The following is a 23,069-nucleotide window of genomic DNA, read 5'->3' as shown; positions in this document are numbered from 1 at the left end:
GATGGATATCATCAGTTTGAACTTGACCAAGAATCAAGAATGGTGACTACTTTTTCAACACATGTTGGTTTGTTCAGATATAAACGCCTTAGCTTTGGTGTGAATGCTGCAGCTGAAATTTTACAAAATATCATTCGTCAAACTCTAATAAACATTGAAGGACTGTTGAATGTCAGTGATGACATTTTCATTTTTGGAAAGAATCAACAGGACCACGATGATACTTTGAACAAAGTTTTCCAACGTTTTAATGAATCTGGTTTGACAGTTAATAAAGCGAAATATCTATTAAATCAAAAAAATCTAGTTTTTTTTGGATACGTATTTTCTCATGAAGGAATTAAACCAGATCCAGCAAAAGTAGCAGCTTTCAAAAACTTAGAAGCCCCGAAAAATGCATCTGAAGTAAGAAGTCTTTTGGGTATGATTAATTATGTTGGGAGATTCATTCCGAATCTAGCAAGTACCACCAAACATTTGCGAACATTGATCTTGAAAAATACATGTTGGACGTGGACAAAAAAACATCAAGATACATTTGAATTCTTGAAAAGTCAGCTGAGTGAAGAATGTCATCTTGCATATTTTGATATTCACAAAGAAATTCACTTGTACGTCGATGCTGGTCCTTGTGGAGTAGGAGCTATCATCGCACAAGGAGATAATGAAAATCCTGAAATTGTTGCATACGCCAGCAGATCACTATCTCAAACAGAGGAACGATATAGTCAGATTGAGAAGGAAATGGTTGCCATAACTTGGGCAATCGAACATTTCCACATTTACATATATGGTATCTCTATACCGATCATTTACCTCTTGTCAGCATACTTCAGAATCGTCGATCAGTATTCTCAGCCCGAATAGAAAGATTGTGTCTTAGGATTCAGCAATACCAGTTCAGAGTGAAACATCAAAAAGGTATAAATAATCCGTCTGATTACATGTCTAGACATCCATTACCAGTAGAACATAAACATACTACATCTGAACCTGCAGAGTATATAAACTTCATCCTTCAAAACTCACTTCCAAAGGCGATTTCTCTTGAAGAAGTAATAAAATTTTCAAAAAGAGACCAAGAATTCCAACATATATTTGAGGCTTTGAAGAATTTTTGGAATACCAGTGTTTTAAAACCATACAAAAAAGTTAGATATGAGTTGACTTCTGCAAATGGAACAATTCTGAGGAACACAAAATTGGTCATTCCAGAAACTCTTCGCAAACAGGTTATCCAGCTAGCTCATAAAGGTCATTTGGGAATAGTAAAGACGAAACAACTTCTCAGAAGCAAAGTTTGGTTTCCTGGAATGGATAAATTAGTAGAAAATAAAATAAAGTCCTGTCTGTTGTGTCAAGCAGCAACATCCACTAAAAGTAGAGATCCAATTCAGATAACAGCTTTACCTACAGGTCCTTGGAGAAATTTAACCATGGGTTTTGCTGGACCCTATCCTAATGGTAAATACATCATGGTTGTAGTTGACGAATATTCAAGGTACCCTGTTTGTTATGAAATACCAAGAGTGGACTTTGAAACTGTGATTGATAAACTATTTTCTTTGTTCTCCCTAATTGGAATTCCAAATCAAATGAAAACAGACAATGGACCACCTTTCAATGGGCAAGAATTTGGTGATTTTGTTGATCATTTCAAATTCAAACATCATAAAGTAACCCCTTTTTGGGCTGAAGCAAATGGACTTGCTGAAAGAACAGTCAGAACTACCAAGAAGACAATTTTGTGTGCAGTGATGAGCGGACGAAATATTAAAGATGAATTAGAATCATTTTTAATGAATTATAGAGCTACTCCACATTCCACTACAGAAATTTCTCCGTTTGAACTACTTTTCAACCGATCCATGCATACGACTATTCCTGAAATTACCAATCAAGATGTAGATGGAAATTTGAAAATTATTGATGAAAAAATAAAATGAAATTCAAAAAGTATGTAAAATCTGATCAAATGAATCCTGTATTAGATGTTACACCTGAATACGATGAAGATTTTCATGATTATAGGAGACCAGATGAAGAAATAGAATCAGAAGAAGATACACCAATTCAAGAAATTGTTGAAGCCGAAGTTCATGAACCTCCTAGAAGACAACAACCACATAGGAAAGCTAAACACACAAATTATTCTTCTATATGAATGTGATAAAATTGAAGTTAGGGAGGAAATGTAATGTTTCGTCCTGTATATGCTGTTTTTAATTATTGTATGTCAAGTAGACTGTGAGTTGTCACTTTGCAGATTTAACTGAGAGATTGTTTAAAATAAACAAAGATTGAAAACTACTTCTACAATTTCAATTAATATTCCAACACGAATATTACAACAACCTTGCATTGACGACTGGCCAAACAGCCCGAAACCGGTCTGCAAGTGTGTTCCAATAATTGAAAATCTATTGCGGCAGTTGTATCGCCAACAGCATATGCAGGAATAATAACTTTATTGAAGAATTCTGCACTGACACCTATCGAATATAATACAACGCCCTTCGTGGTATTAGCCAGGGGAGTAGTTGTTTTATGATAGGTGTCGGTCTATTAACCTACAGTGTAGGGAGTTGAGACTGGCCTGAACGAATTGTTCTTTGAGATGATTTGATTTATAGCCAGTCTTCATGTATGCCCACTGACTATATGTGAAAAATATTTATAAAATATTAGGGGTCATACATTTTTCAAATTTAAATTGAAAAAGCCCATCTAGCACTACTATTTCCTTCTACCGATATCGAATCATATCGCTTTTATCTTGATTTCTGTAACCAACATTTGAATTAAAATTGTTCGTTTAAAACACTATATAACCTATAATATGTTCAGAAATGAGAGAGACTACAGACTACTATATATTTTAGTGCCATAGGCGTACTGCATTTAAATTATTTACTCTCAACGAATACAATATTTATTCTTGAAAAATATTATTCATAACAAACAAAATAACAAATCTACTATGACAAATGTTAAAATATGTCCAGTAGTAACCAAGTCATTCTCCAACAAGTAGGTAATTAGGCGAAGGGGATTGAATAAACATTGTTTTTTTGAAGGCGGTATAAATAGACATTCCTTTGAATTATACTGTCAACAGACACATCGCACCCATCAATAAGACCGACTTGGCTTTTTAGCGGGATTATTCGCGGTATTCTTCAGTTTACTTCGAGAGCGCGTTGAATAAACAGCTCTACAACATGGTAGCTAGTTGTGCGGGAATCGTGAAGCGTCCGAAATTGTCCCCATTAAATATAAATGAAAAAACAATTGTTTTGAATTTATATATAATTCTTTAAGAATACAATATCCGCCCGAAATAAAAAGTAAGGAGGAAGTAGTGCAAAAATGCGCAAGTATGACCGGTGTCAATAGATCGACAATTTTCAGAATTCTCAAGGAACTCAAGGAAAACAACAACTCTTTCGATCCGAAAGTATCCACTGGTAGAAAGTGTTTGGTTATCGATGAAGAAGTGAATAAATCTATTAGGAGAACAGTACACTCTTTTTACATAAAAAACGAAATACCTACATTGAATAAAGTTCTGCCAGTTATTTGTGAAGAAAGTTTTTTCCTGATATAAGAAGAACTCGATTATGGAAGATAATACATGAGCTGAATTTCACTTTTGGAAAGCAAGATAGAAAGAGCATGTTAATAGAAAAATCAGAGATTGTAGAATGGAGAAGAAACTATTTTAGAGGAATAAAGAAAGCCAGAGCACTAGGTAAAGCTATTCTTTATTTGGATGAGACATGGGTCAATGTCTTATAAAACTTATAAACTTATACTTATAAAACTTATAAAACTTCCGCAGGGATCCGTAATAGTAATGGAAAACGCAAGTTACCACAGTAGACGAGTCGAGAAGCTGCCAACATCGTGTTATAAGAAAGTAGATATTACTGAGTAGTTACAAATGAAAGCTATTCCTTTTGAATCGACCATGTTGAAAGCGGGTATCCTCAACTTGACTAAAAGTCATAAGTCAAAATTCGTCAGGTATGTCACCGATGAGATGGCGAAGACTAAAGGAATGTCGGTTCTTCGGTTGCCGCCTTATTACTGTGAATTGAATCCAATAGAGTTGGTTTGGGCTCAAGTTAAAGGATTCATCGCTAGGAATGATAGGACCTTCAAGCTGTGTGAAGTAAAGAAACATCTATACAGTGCTCTGGAAACAGTCCACCAAAAAGTTCGTGAAAAATGTATCCACAAAACGATCAGAATCGAAGCAGAGATGTGGGATCTGGATGATCGCATAGACTCATTATCATAAAAAATTATTCCAATTGTCCTAATGAAACTGATTCATCCAGTGAAGAATCACTCAATGAATCCCTGTAGACTTTTTTCAGATTAAAATTATCGCAATGTCTTATTCGAAGTAAGTATTCTTATTGAATCTATAAAATTTTTTCTTAATCAACTATAAAATCCAATAAGGAATATGAATCTTCATTTCCAAACCAACGAGAATCTCTCTCCAGTCCAGCCACACTTTTCTACTTCACGAAAATGTCAAGTTCGAAGCCGAATCGTCGAACAACGCAAAATTTGACCGTGGTTCAACTCGAAATCAGATGTTCAAATTGCTAATCGTGGAAATCTATGCTATTTGTATACTTATCTGGTCATGTTTCGAATACTTTATCCATCTTCATTATCATACCGACGATCAATTTGATATTATCAGTGTCAATGATAATAATAATAATATCAAATTCATTTATATCAAAAGACGAATCATAACTACAAATTAACTACACCATAACTACACCAGATGATACATATTTCTTTTAATATGCAAAATTTTTCAAATTCAAGTTGATGACAAATTTTATTTTTTTCCAAAAAGCTAATTTATCAACTGCAGTAACTTTTTGCCCTTTCTACATTTGTATTCATTTGTAAATTTAATATTCTGTTTATTTATAGATCTGTAGAAGGTAACAATTTTAAATAATAAAAAACTATTTCAAATATAAAATATTTAAACAAAATTACTTTTCACCATATTTTCCATATTTTTATTATCTTCTCATCATAGAGAATATATCAATGGAACATTTATATCAATACCCCCAGTCCGACGCCTATATCAATATTATCTTAAACGTAATATCAGAAAAAACATCGAGCGGCTCTTCTGGCGGTATTTTCGCATTCTTTGTCGGTGTTTTGCGGTGTTTTGCGTTCTTTGCCGCATATCCCTATTTAAATGGCTCGTTAGCGGCGTCCTCAAGGGATATAGAGGGTAGACATATCTCAATGATTTTGTAGGTGAATTGCAGTGCTATTTGCTTGATGTAGCGGCATGTTTGCATTCTTGAGATTCTTTTACTCTCAGACAATACTGAACGAACTATAAATGATCAAATCGATTTAGTTTCTCACCGGTTTTCAAATTAGCATATCCACATTGTCACTAGTAAACAAAATTCAGGTACTCAATTAAGCTAAGTACCTCTATTATTAGCTACAGTGGTGTTATATAAGAGCTAATGTAATCAATCATTGTTAGTTTATTGTGTAAGTTTGAAAATGTCCTTATAGGACGAAACTGCAGTAACGTTAGTTACAAATAAAAGTGGTAAAAGACATAGAAAGTTTCAATTCTCTTTTCTTCATTATGAGTACCTGCCACGTAGTAACTAACGGCTACATCCATCAATTTATTGATTTTCAAATTTTTTGTGTACATATTTCATGGATATTTTTTTATTTTGCTTCCTTTACGTATTCATAGGAAAATGCGAAGTTTAAAAAGAAATTAACTTTTTTTTCAGTCCTTCGAATAATTACGGTACTTATCAATTATCGATTATTGACGTTATTCATCTTCTGTTTCAGAGGTGTTATAATATGTTTAGCCAGCAGCACCAACTTTCGAAATTTTTGCACCCAAACAATTCGAAATTATTGAACGAATATGAAACTATACCAAAAATGAAAGATACCTGCAGATGTTTACAGGTCGATATAGTTGATTCACGAAATGTTTGCCTGATATCCAAGGAAACTTTGAACGGTGAAATAGACTATATCCACCATTTGTTTGCATGTGATTTGAAAATTGATGGCAACACCGTTGTTTTCTTCTTAACCAAGAGTGCAAAGCAACAGGCTTCTCTGGAAATAACTCTAATCATCGGTACCTGTAATGACAGTTTTAGAAAAATTGTCCTTCTGGAGAAAAATACAGAAAAAATTTTGAGTAACGCAACAGTTTTGGAGGTTAATCCAACAGAATCCCCAGACATACTGAATAATATCAAATGCAGATACAGCAGAAAAATTGAAGAGGGCTGGCTACCTAGGTGAGAACGATGAACTTTAGAATATTTAGAATATTTTGAGCATCATTTTTTAGGGTTAAGTGAGAGAACAGTTCAGTTGTTGAATTTATCCAGGAACTGAACTGAACTTTATTTTCAAAAATTTTCTGTTGGTGTATTTCCTCCATCTTGTTTTTTTGACATATTTTTTGAAAATAATAAAGTCGACTATTATTAATATTATTATTTGAATTTCAGTGTATACTTATTCAATACACCTCCAAGTAGGATCCTAGAAGTAGGTGCATCAATCAAAGAAGGAGCGATGATACACCTGGGAGGATTTGGAATCGAGAATGCAGATGGAACATTTTTGATCAATAAATAACTCCAAGAGTCCAAAAGACGCTTTTTGTATATTTTATGAGTTCAATAAACTTTTACGAATATGTACATTTTCAAGTGATTCTTCTTACTACATTTAAGAGGGAAATATGAACGGTCTTCCTTGTCGCCTTTCCATTTGCTTATCGGAGATTCTTGAGTTGAATGAATCTTCCTGGAACTTACGAATATATGGAAAAGGTTTCGGATCATTTGAATAGACATTGAAACTTCTCTGTTGAAATATACGGTTATCCTTGTTCTGCCTGTGCTCGATACCATCATGCATAGATCGAAACCCGTATTCCTCTTCTCTGCGATTTTCCTGGCGTGGATAATTTATACGGTTTAGTGGATTCTGTTTCAAACGATTAAAGTAGTATTGTTGGCTACCATACCCTGTAAACAATAAAATAGTAATGTTGACAATACGGCATAGAAACGAGGATGAAAAGTAGTTGTTTTAGAAAAGGAAGGTACTGGATTTCAACTTGTCCATCTTTATACAAAAAAATTGGGAGTCTCCTGAAGAGAGGAAGAAAATAATTGATATCAAAATAAACTCTTTATCAATATAAATATGTACATCATACAAAGAAGTGACTTTCAGACACAAACTGGAAGATAGAACCCTCTCGAAACAACTACTTTCACGTAAATCTTAAATTGAAAGAAAAAAATCTCTGTAAACAACTATTTTTATACAGGGTGTCTCAATTTCGATCCTCACCGTTGGGATTTCGGAAACTATGAGAGATACAAAGATGGTTAAATTGGGGCAAAGTTGCGCATTTAACCTACTAACAATATGCTGTTGAGAAAGTTCTGAAATTCCGAGTATATCCGGAGATATCCGGAAAAAAACAGAAATTTCGGAAAATGGTTTTAATTTTTTTCTGGCTTTATTTTTTGAAGAATTCGAAAATAAATTGCACCCCCACATTGCCACTTTTTCCCTGCTATATAGTGACGTTTTCAGTCTTCATTCATTTCGTCTTCCGGCCACCATCATCAACCTAATTTTTTTATGGGCGCTACATTGAATTTTTTCTGTTTTGAATAGAACCAGATTTCATCCTTTAAATGATGTATCATAAGTTATCATTTTTTTTTAGAAAAATGGGAAATATTGAAAAAAATTACTTCTTATCATAATAGGCTTTGACTTTGATGTTTCTAAATTTGACTTTCAATTTTTTACACTCAATGACATTTTGTTATTGTACAAGTCATTGAATTTTTGGCGAAATAAGAGGTATGATACAAATTTATTACAAACAGGTACGATAGAAACAGTGTTAGGACATCGAAAATGTATTTAAATTAGTATCCCGAAAGACGACAACCACATCGAACTCTGTTCAAGTTATTGAATCAAAATCTCACCGAGTTTGGTTCGTTTGAAAAGCCAATGAAAAAATACGGAGACAGAATCAACAATCAAAATTTGATAAATGAGGTATGTAAGAGGTGAATTAGACATTGTGTCATTTTCAATGAAAATAGAACTTTGAACAAATGACAATAATTAACTAAAAGGTAAAAACAGAAGTAAATCACAGCAAATGCTCAACATGTGCACAAGCAGGGCACAACTGTGCCCTGCTTCGAATATTAATCACTGCACGATCAATTTCCCTCCTCCTCAATCTTCCGAACTCTCTAACAATGCTGTGTTGAAGGTCCTCAATATTTTGATATTCCCTCTGATCATGAACTCTATTTTTCAGTGTACTCCATAAGAATATATCATAACACTTAAGTCTGGAGACCTTGCTGGCCACCTCACCGGGCCATTATTCCCTATTCATTTATCACCAAACCTTTCAGTCAGATAATTAGAAACTCGTCTGGTCATGTTGAAACTAGATGTTGTTATAGTTAGCCAAAAGTATATCATCTAAATAGTCTTCGAAAATCGTCATGTTGAAACTAGATGTTGTTATAGTTAGCCAAAAGTAGATCATCTAAATAGTCTTCGAAAATCGACATTGAAAACTGGTGATAGGTTTCTTCATTCAGAATCCCATCAAATAAATGAGAACCCTAAATTCTACCTTTGTGAATTCCTGCTCACACTTTAATACTAAATCGTACTTGAGGTCGAATTTCTCGGAACTGCCTGGGGTTGTTTATGTTCCAAATGCGTTCGTTATTTCCGTTGAATATCCCACAATTCGTAAAAGTGCTTTCATCTTTCCAAATTACATTTTCCAGGAAAACAGAAGAATCAGGTTTTCTTATTAGCCAATTACAAAATTCTAATAGCCTTTCGGGATCACCTGGATTGAGATATGACTATTTTGTAACATTTTAAACCGCTTTTTTGAGGTGTCTCCAAGCATTTGTATGGTGAATATTCATTTCGGAGCAAATTTGACGTGTAGATTCCCCGGATTCATGTTTATCAGCAAATTATTAATTTTTATTGAAAAGGACACAATGTCTGATTCACCTCATACATACCTCATTCATCAAATTTTCTTCAGTTTCCTGGTACATTCTGTCTCCGTGTCCCACAATATTTTAAATTTGGGTTCATTGAAACAACTCATTCAATCTTTTTATGAATTTCATTGATCTACAGCCTCAATTGTGACTTCAACAATATCTTAAAAAAAACTATAGTTTTTATGAAACAAAATTACTTTTTCCAATAGCAAAATTCTTAGTCATCTGATTAGTGAAAAAAAAATTGGTGAAGTGGAATCTTTCATTTGCCGGTTGGGTTGGCGTGAGTGTTTTGTTTCACTCATTCAATCAACCTTCAGGTGAAACGGTGATTCAAGCCGCGAGGCCGGACGATCGATGTTCACTGCCTATCGTCCAACCTGAGCTAGGAATCACACGTTGAAAGGTAAGACCTCGTTAATCATTGGCTCGCACAAGGTTGGACTTTTTAGGGTTGTCGTTCGTAGGGGCGACAACTGGTTAACGGAAAAACAGATTTATCAAACAGATTAAATTCTTAGGCGGTTATTAAGTAACGAATGGAATTAATTATCTAGGTCTAGTTATTTAGTGAACGATGCAGTTCTGTTAAAAACTTTGAAACAAATGTGAGTCACTGCTACCATTACAATTACACAGGCCAACAATAAAATGTTTTTGAAAACTTTGTTTACTTTAATAGCTGATTTTTATAGATTTTTGTATGCTGAATCCAAATGTGGTCTTAGTTTTTGGTATCAACCATAGTGTTTGAGAAATTTACTTTTTTTATATAATTTAAAATCTGTACGGTATATGGTAAAATTATTGAAACACTATGTTGAATCACTATCATGGTTTTTATTTACAGTAGGTTACTTGAAATAATGATACAGTGTTGTAATGTTGGTTTCACCAGTCAGATGGAATTGGTTTATACTTCCTTTTTCTTTGAAGTTTCTTGTGTGGCTTTTCCTGCGATGAGTCGCTTGTTGACCTTCACGGTGAAGTGACCAACAGTAGTCTTCCATCATGTTGATGTTCCAGCGGCCCTGGTAACGTTTTTCCATCAATCTAATATCTTGGTAAAAACACTCACCTTGCTCCTCACTAACATCTCCCAAATTTACCGGAAAGTAATCAAGATGACTGTTCAAGAAGTGGATTTTCACGCTCATCAAACATCCTAGTTTCTTAAAAAATTTCAACATGTTAGCTGGGTCTTTTGCATTTCCTAAGAATTTTGTAACAACTTGCTTGAATGATCGCATGCTTCTTTCTCATGTATGGTCATTGTGGCTCCAAAGTTCACTTCGAACATCAATTTTCGAATGTCTGTTTAGCCTGAAAGGTTTGGAAATTTCTGACATAGATACTTGAAACAAGTTTCATCTTTTGGCAATACCTTTATAAACTGTTTCATGGGGCCTAACTTTATATCTAGAGGTGGTAAGATAATGTTTCGAGGATCTAATTATCTAATTACAAGGTTTTTGCGGAGAATGTTCTTCTCGCCGGGTTTTAAAGACCCCCTCACAGGCCAGTTCTTTCTGCACCAATGTTGATCCCCTGCTCTACTGTCCCATTCAAACAAAAAACATGGAGATTTGGTAAAACAGCCTTGCTGACAAGAAGCATGCATGTTACTTTCAAGTCACCACATATCATCCAACCATGAGCCGAATAGCCAATTTTAATCAACACTATTTCTTGGTTTTCATAGGTCTCTTTCATATGTACAGAATGGCCAACAGGTATAGATGCATAAGTGTTACTATTGTGTAATAAAACAGCTTTCAAAATAGTTTTGGAAGAATCAATAAACAGCATCCAGTCTTCTTTCTTGTATTCAACACCAAACTCTTTGATCAGACCTGGAATGTGTGAGTCGTACACCAAATCACCTTCTTGTGCAAAAAATTTCGAAAACTGCTGCTCTCTCTTCCTATACACATATATGCTAGTTCCAACCGCCAACAAGTTATTTTCTTCTGGTCTAGAACCAAACAATTCAGCTTTTTCTTTTGTTAACCCAAGATCCCCAACTAAGTCGTTAAGCTCAATCTAAGTAAACAGTTTAGCCTCTATATTTGCTGTAGCACATTGGAACTTTGCTCATCTATATCTGACAGTACATCAGAAAATATTTCAGTTTGAACAGAATTCAAATCATCTGGCGGTTCTGAGACCGGCAAATCTACATCGTGTCCTACTGGTCGGATGGCGGAAATTAGGTTGGGATAGCTTATCACCTTCTTGTTTTTCGAGTTATGGCCAGTAATATTAATACTACAAAAGTAGCAATCATCAGTGTGGTTTCTATTAGGTTTTTTCCATACCATAGGAACAGCGTACTTAAAGACTTTTTTCTCCTTTTTTGACCATTTTCTATGTGTTTCAACACAAACATAACATACTTTATGCGGTGCCCAAGATTTATCCTGATCACCAAGTTTAATTCCAAAATATGAAAATATGAGAAATGAAACTTTTTCACAAAGTCTGTAATGTTTCTTTGATGTTTTTTAATAACAAACTCACCACAAATATAACAAAAACTGTCAGCAGAGTTCTCACAACCGCGATTAGACATTTTAATGAGCACATGTACTGGAAACCAGAAAGTAAGGTTAGGTTGACAGTAAACAAAACATCAGCTGTGAACAAAACAATATAATTCCCCTTTTTCTGGACAGTAAATGTGTTTCGGCAGTGCTGCCAACTCTTTTACATTGAAATTATTTTACAATTTTATTTGTAGTATATAAAAGCTGTTAAATTCTGTAATAAATCAAAAAATGTAATATATTGATGTGCAAATGTGAAAAAATGGTAGATGATACGGCTTAATAAGTGTCATTTTTGGATTTAGCACCCTTAAAACAAAATAATAAGGTGTTTTGAGTAAAAAATTTTTTTCATCGTTGGCCTGTATTATTAATAACTTCAAATGTAGGGTTTTAGTATCGAAATGCAGCCTATGGATCAGTTCATTAATAAAGTAAGTGAAATGAATACTAACGTGTTAACCAATAAAAGCACCGCTTCTCTTATCTTCCGAAATCGAACAGATCTCCCAAAAATTCCACCACCTCTTCTGAAATTTGTTTGTGAATTGTAAACGGGTTAAAAGCGGATACATCCTGGGTGTAAGTACCAAGCAACGGATGGGAAGCCACCAAATACTGACCAGGTCGCAATCTGTTGTTGTAGGGATCTGTAACAAGATCATGATTTTCATGAACAGGTTTTGTCTCGTCACTGTATATTATATCATCTGGATCTACTGGATCGGGTCCAACATCAGGATTGGGAAAAACTGTCGTAGGTGCAAATGTTGGTGCAGGTGCTGGTGCAGGTGTAGGCCTTGGAATAACTGGACGTGTCGGAACCAAACCTTGACCACCTACATATGGCTCGAAATATATGAATACAAATGATCATTATTATCACGAAAGGCGCTGGAAGGCCGTACAGTATTTTTTACAATCGACAGTTCTGACTGTCGATTATTTAAAATTGACAGTTTAACCTGGCTGAGGTCGAATAAACTGTTGATCATAGACAGGGCCGGGCTTGGAAGTCTGGAGGCCCTGGGGCAACGAAGGAGTAGAGGCCCCTAATTTTTTTTGGATAAAATTGGCACATTGATGTTATTAATGTGAACTTTTTTCATCAATATTCAATTTTAAATTGTAAAACTCAGATTACTTGTAAGTATTGTTCATTTTTTTTGTTTCTTTTTATTGTATTTCATTTTAGCGTCCTGTTATATGAATATAAGTAACTCAATGAGAAAACCTAAAATCAAATATGTCCGATTTCATATTAATTAATTGATAACACCCTAATTAGTCTTGAGGAAAATAAGTGAAGAGGTGTTGTTGAATGAAAGTAAAAACCATAGTGAGGTTGAAAATTTGTTCAAATAAGAAAATATTTAATATGTTATGAATTATTTTAATGAAAAATCAGAACTATTGCTGGTTTGAAAATCATGTGAATTTTTATCAATGTGTAATAGGAAGGCATAGATTTCACTGAGGTGATCAATGTCTAATCTTCTATTAAGGCAATTATTTGATTGTAATATAAATGACATTTCCAAAAACAATCTATCACATATATTTCTTTCAGTTGATGAAATTTGAGTTGAATTATTTTATGACCTTCTTTGGAGACATGATTACTAAGAGCACATCTCTCAGGATGTAATCTACTATCACTTTTATGTGAACTGATTTTGTCTTTGAGTCTTGACGTTTGACCAGTATATTCCCTATACCACAATTTGAACAAGGAATGCAATAGATTAATTGAAACTGGAAGTTGATAGGAGTTCTAGCTTGAAGTTTCTAAAATGATTTATTAGTGGTTAATATGGTTCTGAAAGATATTTTTACATTGAAATTTTTGAAAATTCTGCATAAATCAGGTGTCATATCACTTATATATGGTGAAAAAGACAAAAGTATAGAAACTGGAGGTGGATCAGCCCCAATTGTGAAGTTGTCAGACTGTAAGGGATTTATTTCCAACTGGTTGTTATTGTTGATTTGAACGTCAATAATTGACGTTTAAGATCTTCTCAAGTAGAGGATCTGGGTAAGAGTTAATGGTGAATAATTAGAAAAGTATATTTAAATTTTTGTTATAAAAAGAAGGATCGGAAATATATATATATATATATATATATATATATATATATATACCGGGTGTCCCACATTTTATGTGACAGGCAATATATGGTTTGTTTAAGGAGATAGACAAAAATGTTTCATACAAAAGTTTTAGGAGTTCATGAGAGCTATATTTTGATATAATTTTCAAATATACAGGGTGTTTGGTGTAGGTGCTACAGACCAAAATTCCATTTTTTAAAATAGAACGCCCTGCATATCATTACATATTCAGATGCTACGTTAAATTCTGATATCATTTCATGTTTGGTTTTTGAAATTCGGTTACGGCGTTGTTGAGTTATTGCACTTTTCCTGAAATATAAAGTTTCAAAAAAACTTATTTACTCGTACACGAATCCAGTCTATATCTTTTATTAAATTGAACTAGACTACTACTGAATACAAACCATTATTCTCACCTCTACGATACGATATCGATATCAGTTGAATATAATATTGAAATTCTTGAGAATGTGACTAACTTGAGGGTGAATTGCTTTATATTGCACAATTTCATCAAGTAGCTTATGCTTGTTGATGCCATAGTAACAAATGTTGTTGAATTGTATCTACTTGCCAGTTCGATTCAGTGATTCTTTGCAAAACAGTAACTGTGTTCTTTGTGCGAAAACTCCAGTATGCCTTTCGCCCATTCCGTCACGAATGACTTTTTCGAGAGTTGTAGAAAAATTGCGAACTGGGTCATTTCCTTCTACTATAAAGCATCGTCATCATACGAGATCTGTTAGAACTGAAGATTCAGAGATCAATGTGTTGGCTTATATTATTATTCATCCACATGTTTCTATCCGTACTCTTGCAGAAGAAGTCGGTGTGAGTAAATCTAATGTACAGAGAATTCTGAAAGAAAATAAATACCACCCATTCAAAATTCAGTTGGTACAAGGTTTGAAACCCACGGATTTTGAACGACGACTTAAATTCATTGCTTGTATTCAGGTAATATTACATGAAAGTCCTAACATATTCAGTCAAATTTTGTGGAGCGATGAATCGCGATTCCACAATAATGGAGTTGTGAATCGACATAACAGTCACTATTGGTCTCAAGAAAATCCCCACTGGGTCCGCGAAAGTAATTTTCAAACTACTTGGGGTATTAAGGTATGGTGTGGATTGTTCAATGGCCGCATCATAGGACCTTACTTCTTCAATGAAAATCTCAATGGATTGCGATATTTACATTTTCTAGAAAATGATTTGATCCAGTTGATGGAAGATATTCCCATAGCAGAACGACAAGGAATTTGGTGGCAACAAGATGGTGCTCCTCCTCACAATTCACAGGTTGTTACTGAATATCTGGATAGAACGTACCCAAATAGATGGATTGGTAATAAGGGTCCAATTCGGTGGCCGGCTCGTTCCCCAGTTTTATCACCGCTTTTTTTTCCTATGGGGTTATTTAAAAGATATTGTTTTCACTACTCCCCTTTGAATGTGGATGATTTGAAAATGAAAATTCGACTAGCGTGCAGTGATATTACGCCTGATATTATAAGAGCGACTTGTACGAGAGAAGTGATTCGACGTTTCGAAGCCTGTATACTATCTAATGGGCATCACTTTGAACAATTTTTATGACTTATTTCTAGGTACCTACCATTCTTATGAAATGATTTATCAAGTTATATTATTTACATTGTTATTAATTAAAGATTTGTTTTCGAATACACCTCTTTCAATTTGGCAATTGTTTCATATTCAAAATGATTCCTGACTGAATTCCACAACTCAAAATTGAAACCATTACTTCGAACACCCAAAATTTTGACTAAGTTTCATGTGATCTGATGCAGAGAGAATAATTGTATGAGATATTTTAAAAAATAATAGTCGTTCTCAAGACTTTACATTTTAAGCAATAACTCAACAACGCCGTAACCGAATTTCAAAAACCAAACATGAAATGATATCAGAATTTAACGTAGCATCTGAATATGTAATGATATACAGGGCGTTCTATTTTAAAAAATGGAATTTTGATCTGTAGCACCTACACCAAATACCCTGTATATTTAAAAATTATATCAAAATATAGCTCTCATGAACTCCTAAAACTTTTGTATGAAATATTTTTGTGTATCTCCTTCAACAAACCAGATATTGCCTGTCACATAAAATGTGGGACACCTGGTATATATCTCGGGTATTAAATTAAACAAAAGTTGTTTTTTTAACACATAATGGTTTTCTCGGATCGATAAAATCACGAACCGTTTCTGAGATATTTGCAAAAAACTGAAAATGACAAATTTTATTTTTTTGCTCTACCGCCTCTATTTTCAATAATAACAAAAAATGACATAGAAACTTTTTGCTTCATTCCATGTTTTTCATAATTTGGCTCGACCCATTTACCAATGTGACGTTTCGTTCATTGAAATCCATCATCAATATATTTTTTTTTAATACGGACCTGGATATTTTTTTATACATTTTGGTAGTCATATCAATTATAAATTTATTGATGTATTATAAACATATTATGTATTTCTTGACGTTTTTCCCGAAAACACATCATCAATATTCTATAATTTTTTATTGAAAACTCGAATTGTCGAATGTTACTGACATCCAAACAGAGTTCTCCCGTTGGTGAAGTCGTTCTTTGAGATCCTGAATATGTATATACACTGAAATCCAAATATGATTTATGTCAGGGTTGTGTTGAAGAAGAGACACAAATATTCTTTGTATCAATACCAAGCCATTATAATTTCCAAATATCTCTTGAAAATGTATAGCCACCCAAATATGTCTGTTCGGAAAATTAGTATATCAACAAGAATTCACTCAAAAAATACTGTATTTATCAAAAAAGTCATAGATGAAATTCAGGAGAAACATGTTAGCGATAATTTCTTTTTTTTTAAGTAAGCCATGAAATACATGAATGTGAATGTTAATTGTCAAACACAAAATAAAACAGTTATTTAATTTGTTGAGCGATTTTAAGGGAGAAATATTAACTTTTCCAATGACGAAAAAATGGATATGCTTTTTGTTTATTTGAGATGTTTGAGAAATACTACCACTGTATGAGGAATTATATCCTGAACGACGACAATCTAATAATAGATATTGTCAACGTATCGAAAATAGTTTACGAAATTATGGATCCTTTGAAAAACTCCCCAAAAGAAAATGTACAGTCACTGAATGTGGTGGCGACATTGAAATAGGCTTTCAAGGTGAATTCAAAAAAGATTCATAATAATGATAAAGTGACATTCATTTGATTTAGGATTTTTAGAAAATAAAGAAAATGAGAACAAGGAAGTTTTTTGTTATTAAAGTTGAATTTTCAACTTCCTGCTAAGAAAATAAAAAAATTCAAAAAAGGGAAGCTGGCAAAAATCGACGCGTTCAATAGATAGTGTCGTTCAAAAATTTCCATTTGAGTGATTTCGTCATATAATTTTTAAATTCTTGAGCTCGCAGGAGCTTGTGAAAATGACCTGCAGAGTCAACCGTTTTTTCGGATTTTTTATTTATATCATTTCTCTTCAACTCATGGGTACAAATTACCCATTGAAAAAAGGGTTTTCTGATATATCGATAACAATATTATTATGTTCGCGCAAATATTCTTAGTAAAAATGCAGAAAAATATTCGGGAGAAAAAACGTAAAAGATGTTGAGTCGTTAAAATTTGGGTATTTTTTATCTTTATTGTAGGGGCCTCTCTCCCGTGGATGCCATGGAGCAATAGCCTCTCCTGCTTTTTCCTAAATCCGGTCCTGATTATAGATAATCGACGTTTGAAACTGTCGATTATTAATAATCGATAATTTCAACTTCAGATTGTAAATTAAAAATTCACTGAGCCCTGTTAGCGCCTACGTTTACAATAAATCAACAAATCAAAATACAAAGAAATAGATTGGGTACTCAACTTAACATGAAAAAATCCGCTACAATTGTGAAGGCAAAGCTTTATCTCACGCTCAAATTGGACCTTCAAAGCTTTTTGGATATAAACAGTGATCACAAATCTACCTTCTATAGATGCTTGGAATAGTATAATTTCAGAATTAATTACAAATGATTCATTCGAATTTGCTACATTCTGTTTTGGTATTGACAGAGAGTAAGTAACCCATGTGTATAAAATGCCCTACAAAGTGGACAAAATATGGTAGGCAAATACAGGAAGTAAAGATTCGAATCGTAATATAATTATCAACTTCTAAGAATGTTGTATACGTATGAAAGATCAATCACTCTTTTTCAAACAGATCATTTTTATATTCAAACATGTGCAGCTTGAATTTAAAGATCTCTTCTTTATACAGGGCTTTTCATGATGAGATTTAATTAGCCGTTTCTGGCAAACTATTCAACGGATCAACCTGAAAATTCCACAGTATGCATAAGTCAATATGACCTACACGCCTAAAATATTTTAGACGAAGCGGCGTTGTCGCTTCTACTATAAAGTAGTGGCTTCTTTGATTTTTCAAATGGAACATCCCGTATATAATATCATATTAGGATTCATTATCACTTTGTCAACAAATTCATATACTATTTCCCTATACCTATCTATTACCGTTTAGAAGATATAAATTAATTTCGATATTTTTTTTACCAAACATGAACTTTTATAAATGCTGATAATCTTGAACTCTCTTGCACTAAAACGATCAAATTTGAAATGGAGTGGATTGATACTATGAGGATCTTCAATCCGAGTCATATTTTCATTTGCCTCATACAGGGTCTTCAAAAAATGCAGATACTTTCATCTCATGAAAAAATGAGTGGAACTCAATTTTTCAAATGGAACACCCTGTATATTTCAACATTTTTGAGCTCTATATCCAATTTTAGATTAACTTTGTTCAGATAATACTATTTCTATTTTGAACCGTTTTCGAGATAAACTGTTTCAAACGGAAATTAACATGGTTTCCTTGTTCATCACTCATTTATGTAAAACAAGATTTCGTTTGATGTTTCTCAATTAGTCACAGATAATACAATGAAATGATAATTATTAAAATACTCCTCAACCATCGAATTAAACTTTCTCTTCAAACAATAGTTTTATTAACGCTGAAACACGAACTGAAAATAATAAACCCATAAATTAATGGGTTAATTTATTCGTCAGTGTTTTTCAGAATATGTTCAAACACATCTCCACCTCTACTTAAACAAACATGTAATCTCTTCAAAAGATTGTCATGTGTAGCGCTTCTGGTCAAGCCTGGAGTCAAACTATTGAAAACAGTTGTAATTCTCGATTTCATATCTTCCATTGTTGTTATTGGAGTAGAGTAAACCATATTTTTAATGAAACCCCACACGAAATAATCCAATGGATTGCCATCTGGTGTTCTAGGAGGCCAACGAAAAGGTCCATTATTACCAATCCATATGTCTTCGAAGATTTCGGTTAAAGCTTCGCTGACTGAATGAGAATTATGGGGTGGAGCACCATCCATTTGGTACTATACACTTTCTCTTCCTGGTCTATTATTTAAAATCATTTGAATTCCATTCCTCAGTAAATCTTCATATTTTGATGCATTCAAATTATCATCATAAAACTTGATATAAAAAATTCACTCATTCTTTATGGCACAAAATACTTTGAATTGCCATCTTTGTTGAAAACCCCTTTGGCGGACAACATGGGGATTTTCTGGCGCCCAATAATGACTGTTGTGTCTATTGAAAACTCCATTTTTTGTGAACTTGGCCTCATCTGTCCATATGATATTGTCAAGGAAATGTTCATCCTCTTGAGTCTTGACAAGTAACCATTCGAAGAATTCTACTCTACGAGGTAAATCAGTCTCTTTCAAATGTTGGACACAGTAGAACTTATAGGGATGCCATTTATGCTTATTAAGAATTCGACAAATTTTCACGTAGGGTATACCTATCTTCCTTTCAGCATCGTGCAGAGAAGCATTTGGAAATGCATGAAAGTATCCCAAAACTGTTATACCATTATCATCATCATCCACTTTAGTCTCCTTACGAATGAGTTTTGGACGGAAGGTTCCATTCAACCTACAGTTTTTTAGTAGTCGATTTATCACATTATTATTCGGCTTCGGAAGTTGTGGATATCTTTCATGAAATACTCGGCATGTTCTACTTGCAATTCTATTGCACTCACCATGAATTATTAATAAATTCAAGAAATCTTCATTACTGTAACCTAATCTTGGCATTATTCTATTATAATTGGTAGCTATCACAATCAGTCAAAACCACCAACGAAAGTCTGACGTTAAATAATTGGTTTATTTATTTTTCCAAAGCATACTATTAAAAAATATTAATGTGTACTGTTACAAATTGTAACTTTTTCTACGGTAGGTACATACCAATTTCGAATTGACTGATCTGGGACAGTTAAAAAACTGGATCAAACAGAAATATTACTAAGTATAAAAAAATGTTGAATATCCAAAATAAGTGATGAATTCAAAAAAACGAGCAAGAAAACCACGTCAGTTTCCGTTTGAAACAGTTTATCTCGAAAACGGTTCAAGATAGAAATAGTATTATCTGAACAAAGTTGATCTAAAATTGGATGTAGAGCTCAAAAATGTTGAAATATACAGGGTGTTCCATTTGAAAAAATTGAGTTCCACTCATTTTTTCATGAGATCAAAGTATCTGCATTTTTTGAAGACCCTGTATGAGGCAAATGAAAATATGACTCGGAGTGAAGATCCTCATAGTATCACTCCACTCCAATTCAAATTTGATCGTTTTAGTGCAAGAGAGTTCAAGATTATCAGCATTTATAAAAGTTCATGTTTGGTAAAAAAAATATGGAAATTAATTTATATTTTCTAAACGGTAATAGATAGGTATAGGGAAATAGTATATGAATTTGTTGACAAAGTGATAATGAATCATAATATGATATTATATACGGGATGTTCCATTTGAAAAATCAAAGAAGCCACTACTTTATAGTAGAAGCGACAACGCCGCTTCGTCTGAAATAGTTTGTCAGAAACGGCTTATTAACGCTCATCATGAAAAGCCCTGTATAAGAAGAGCTACACTCTCAGCTCGGTGGGGATCTCATAACATTTCAAGAACATGTTTCTGAATCAGTTATCCATTACATGAATAGGAAATTGAATAATTATTTTTCCATACCTGGTAATAAAGATGGTAAGTTCGGAAATTGGAAATCACCGAAATTTGGTAACAGAGATTGAAAACTTTGTCCTATTTGTGGGATAGTTTGTACAAAAGATGTTATACCATCTCCCAAACCTTGACCAAATTGCTGTGGAGTTGGCAATAGTCCGGCAACACTGGAAATGACGTCACCAAAAATTCCTGTTACAAATAGATAAAAAATGAAATGTAGATCTGGGAAAAATGTTATTCGTTTCAATCATACTGAATGTCGATGACGTAGGTATGTTATTACTTTTTTTTGCCGTTACTTGATGAAGATACATAGTGATTTTACAAACCAAAACGGTTGGATCTTCACACACTTTATAACCAAAAATATCACATGTTTTGTCACAGTAGTTTTTTCGTAGCGAATAACATTCTGAAAACCAATTATTTATTCTAACTATATAGGTACCCCAAGTTCAGTAATGGGAAATCTCTTTTACGATGATCATTCGAATAGTGAAATGTTTCTTCATTTTCTATCGAATGAATTCGATGGCTCCTTAGATGAATTGCCACTGAATATTCGCCATGAAATACAATATTTCCAACAGGACGGCGCTCCTCCCCATAATGCAGCAATATTAAGGGAACATTTAGATGCAATATTCCCAAGAAAATTGATTGGAAACAATGGACCAATTAACTGGTCAGCTCGATCCCAAGATCTTACTCCTTTAGATTTTTTTGTCTGGGGACACACAGAGGATAAATTTTTTTCTGAAAACCAATTATTTACTCTAACTATATACCTACCCCAAGTTCAGTAATGGGGATTTCCAATATGTCGAAATCTCCGTTAAAGATATTACTTTTTTCTAAACGATGATTTGCATATGTGGATCTTGTTTTTTTTATTCACATAGCTCATATGATGGTCCTGGATGCGATTCCTAAATGTTCTGACGGTTTGACCAATATATACCTTAGGACAAGTTCCATAATTTAATTTAAATACTCCCGATTTCTTTGATTTGGATATCTTGTAATTAATTTTCCCAACGTATTAATTTTAATATATTCTTTATTAAAAAATGAAGCCACTTTTTATGTTGTTTCTCCAAAATATGTTGAAGTTTTAAAATTTTGATTATCTGACTGGCCAGTAGGAAAAACCTCCCGAATTGTTGTTGCCTACACTTTTTTGGAAAGTATTTTATTTATCAATTCAGCTTCAAATCCATTGGTTACTGCAATTTGCTTAATGATATTGAGTTGTTTATTAAAATTATCTATTGAAAGAGGAATATTGACCAACCTATGAATCACAATATTATAGTAATATGCTATTTTGTGTTGATATGAATGGGTAGAATTGCAATGAATAGTAATATCTGAATGGGAAAGTTTGTGATAAATTGAAAAATCATGTTTGTTGTTCATTCTACTAATTGTCAAGTCCAACAAGAGTCCAAGTCAAAAAAACTATAGAGGTTTAACATATTTTCAACAAACAATAGAAAAAGTGGCTTTATTTTTGAATAAACAATATAGAACAGGTAATACGTTGGGAAAGTTAGTCAAAAATAATAAGAAAAGCAATCCAAATTCAAAAAATCATGAATAGGTATATGAATTAAATTATGAAACTTGTGTTAAGGTATAGAGGCCGTTTCTTTTATCATGTGGTAGCATTGCTATATTCTATAGTCTATTTCAAAAGAGTGTAAAGTAATAAAATCTCATTAAGTATTCAAAAGCGCTACAGGGTGATCCGTCAATAAATTCTGTCACTTCCCTAGTCCGCATTGCAAAATTATGTCGTTTCATAAAGAGCAGGTAGGTATCACCCTGTTTCAAGGGATTTGTCCATTGTTATCGACGGATAAATACTGAGCCAGAGGCGCGCTAGTGGGATAATTGCCAAAAGAATATGCATTCATAAAAATTATATTAAAGGAAATAAAAATTTAATACAGCAGAACAGTGTTATTAAAAAAATATAAAATGTAACAATAAAATATATACGAACCGAAATCGGAAAATACTCACAAACACACACGAACGAACTTTACGTATTGAAACACTTGTGGGGACTTTAAATCAATTTATTCACAAAAACGACAAGAACTTTACTGGA

General features: G+C 33.3%; 2 protein-coding genes across 8 annotated transcripts in view; one reads left to right on the top strand and one right to left on the bottom strand.

Moving 5' to 3' along the window:
- Positions 1-6,755, top strand: part of ENGase (cytosolic endo-beta-N-acetylglucosaminidase) — a 67,230-nt gene extending 60,475 nt beyond the window's left edge. For both annotated transcript variants that reach the window (XM_074184859.1, XM_074184860.1), the window contains exons 7-8: positions 5,878-6,344; positions 6,561-6,755. In XM_074184859.1, coding sequence (XP_074040960.1) covers positions 5,878-6,344; positions 6,561-6,690 — 597 coding nt within the window. In that variant the 3' untranslated portion in view covers positions 6,691-6,755. The remainder of the gene's footprint in view (positions 1-5,877; positions 6,345-6,560) is intronic.
- LOC141486617 (uncharacterized) overlaps positions 6,700-23,069 on the bottom strand; it is a 48,827-nt gene continuing 32,457 nt past the window's right edge. For 3 of the 6 annotated variants that reach the window (XM_074184863.1, XM_074184862.1, XM_074184861.1), the window contains exons 4-6: positions 20,957-21,142; positions 12,307-12,522; positions 6,700-7,085 (exon numbers count right to left, since the gene is read on the bottom strand). In XM_074184863.1, the coding sequence (XP_074040964.1) occupies positions 6,784-7,085; positions 12,307-12,522; positions 20,957-21,142 (704 nt within the window). In that variant the 3' untranslated portion in view covers positions 6,700-6,783. Of the gene's footprint in view, positions 7,086-12,138; positions 12,523-20,956; positions 21,143-23,069 lie in introns of all 6 variants that reach the window. The other 3 variants (XM_074184865.1, XM_074184864.1, XM_074184867.1) reach the window with 3 other exon arrangements.

This window comes from Leptinotarsa decemlineata, unplaced genomic scaffold (assembly GCF_025532065.1).
Source record: "Leptinotarsa decemlineata unplaced genomic scaffold, Ldec_3_MD MMD2_tig00026358_RagTag_RagTag, whole genome shotgun sequence".
NCBI classification, from domain to species: Eukaryota; Metazoa; Arthropoda; class Insecta; order Coleoptera; family Chrysomelidae; genus Leptinotarsa; species Leptinotarsa decemlineata.
Note: the sequence above shows the minus strand (reverse complement) of the source record. Positions and strands in the feature narration are given on the sequence as shown.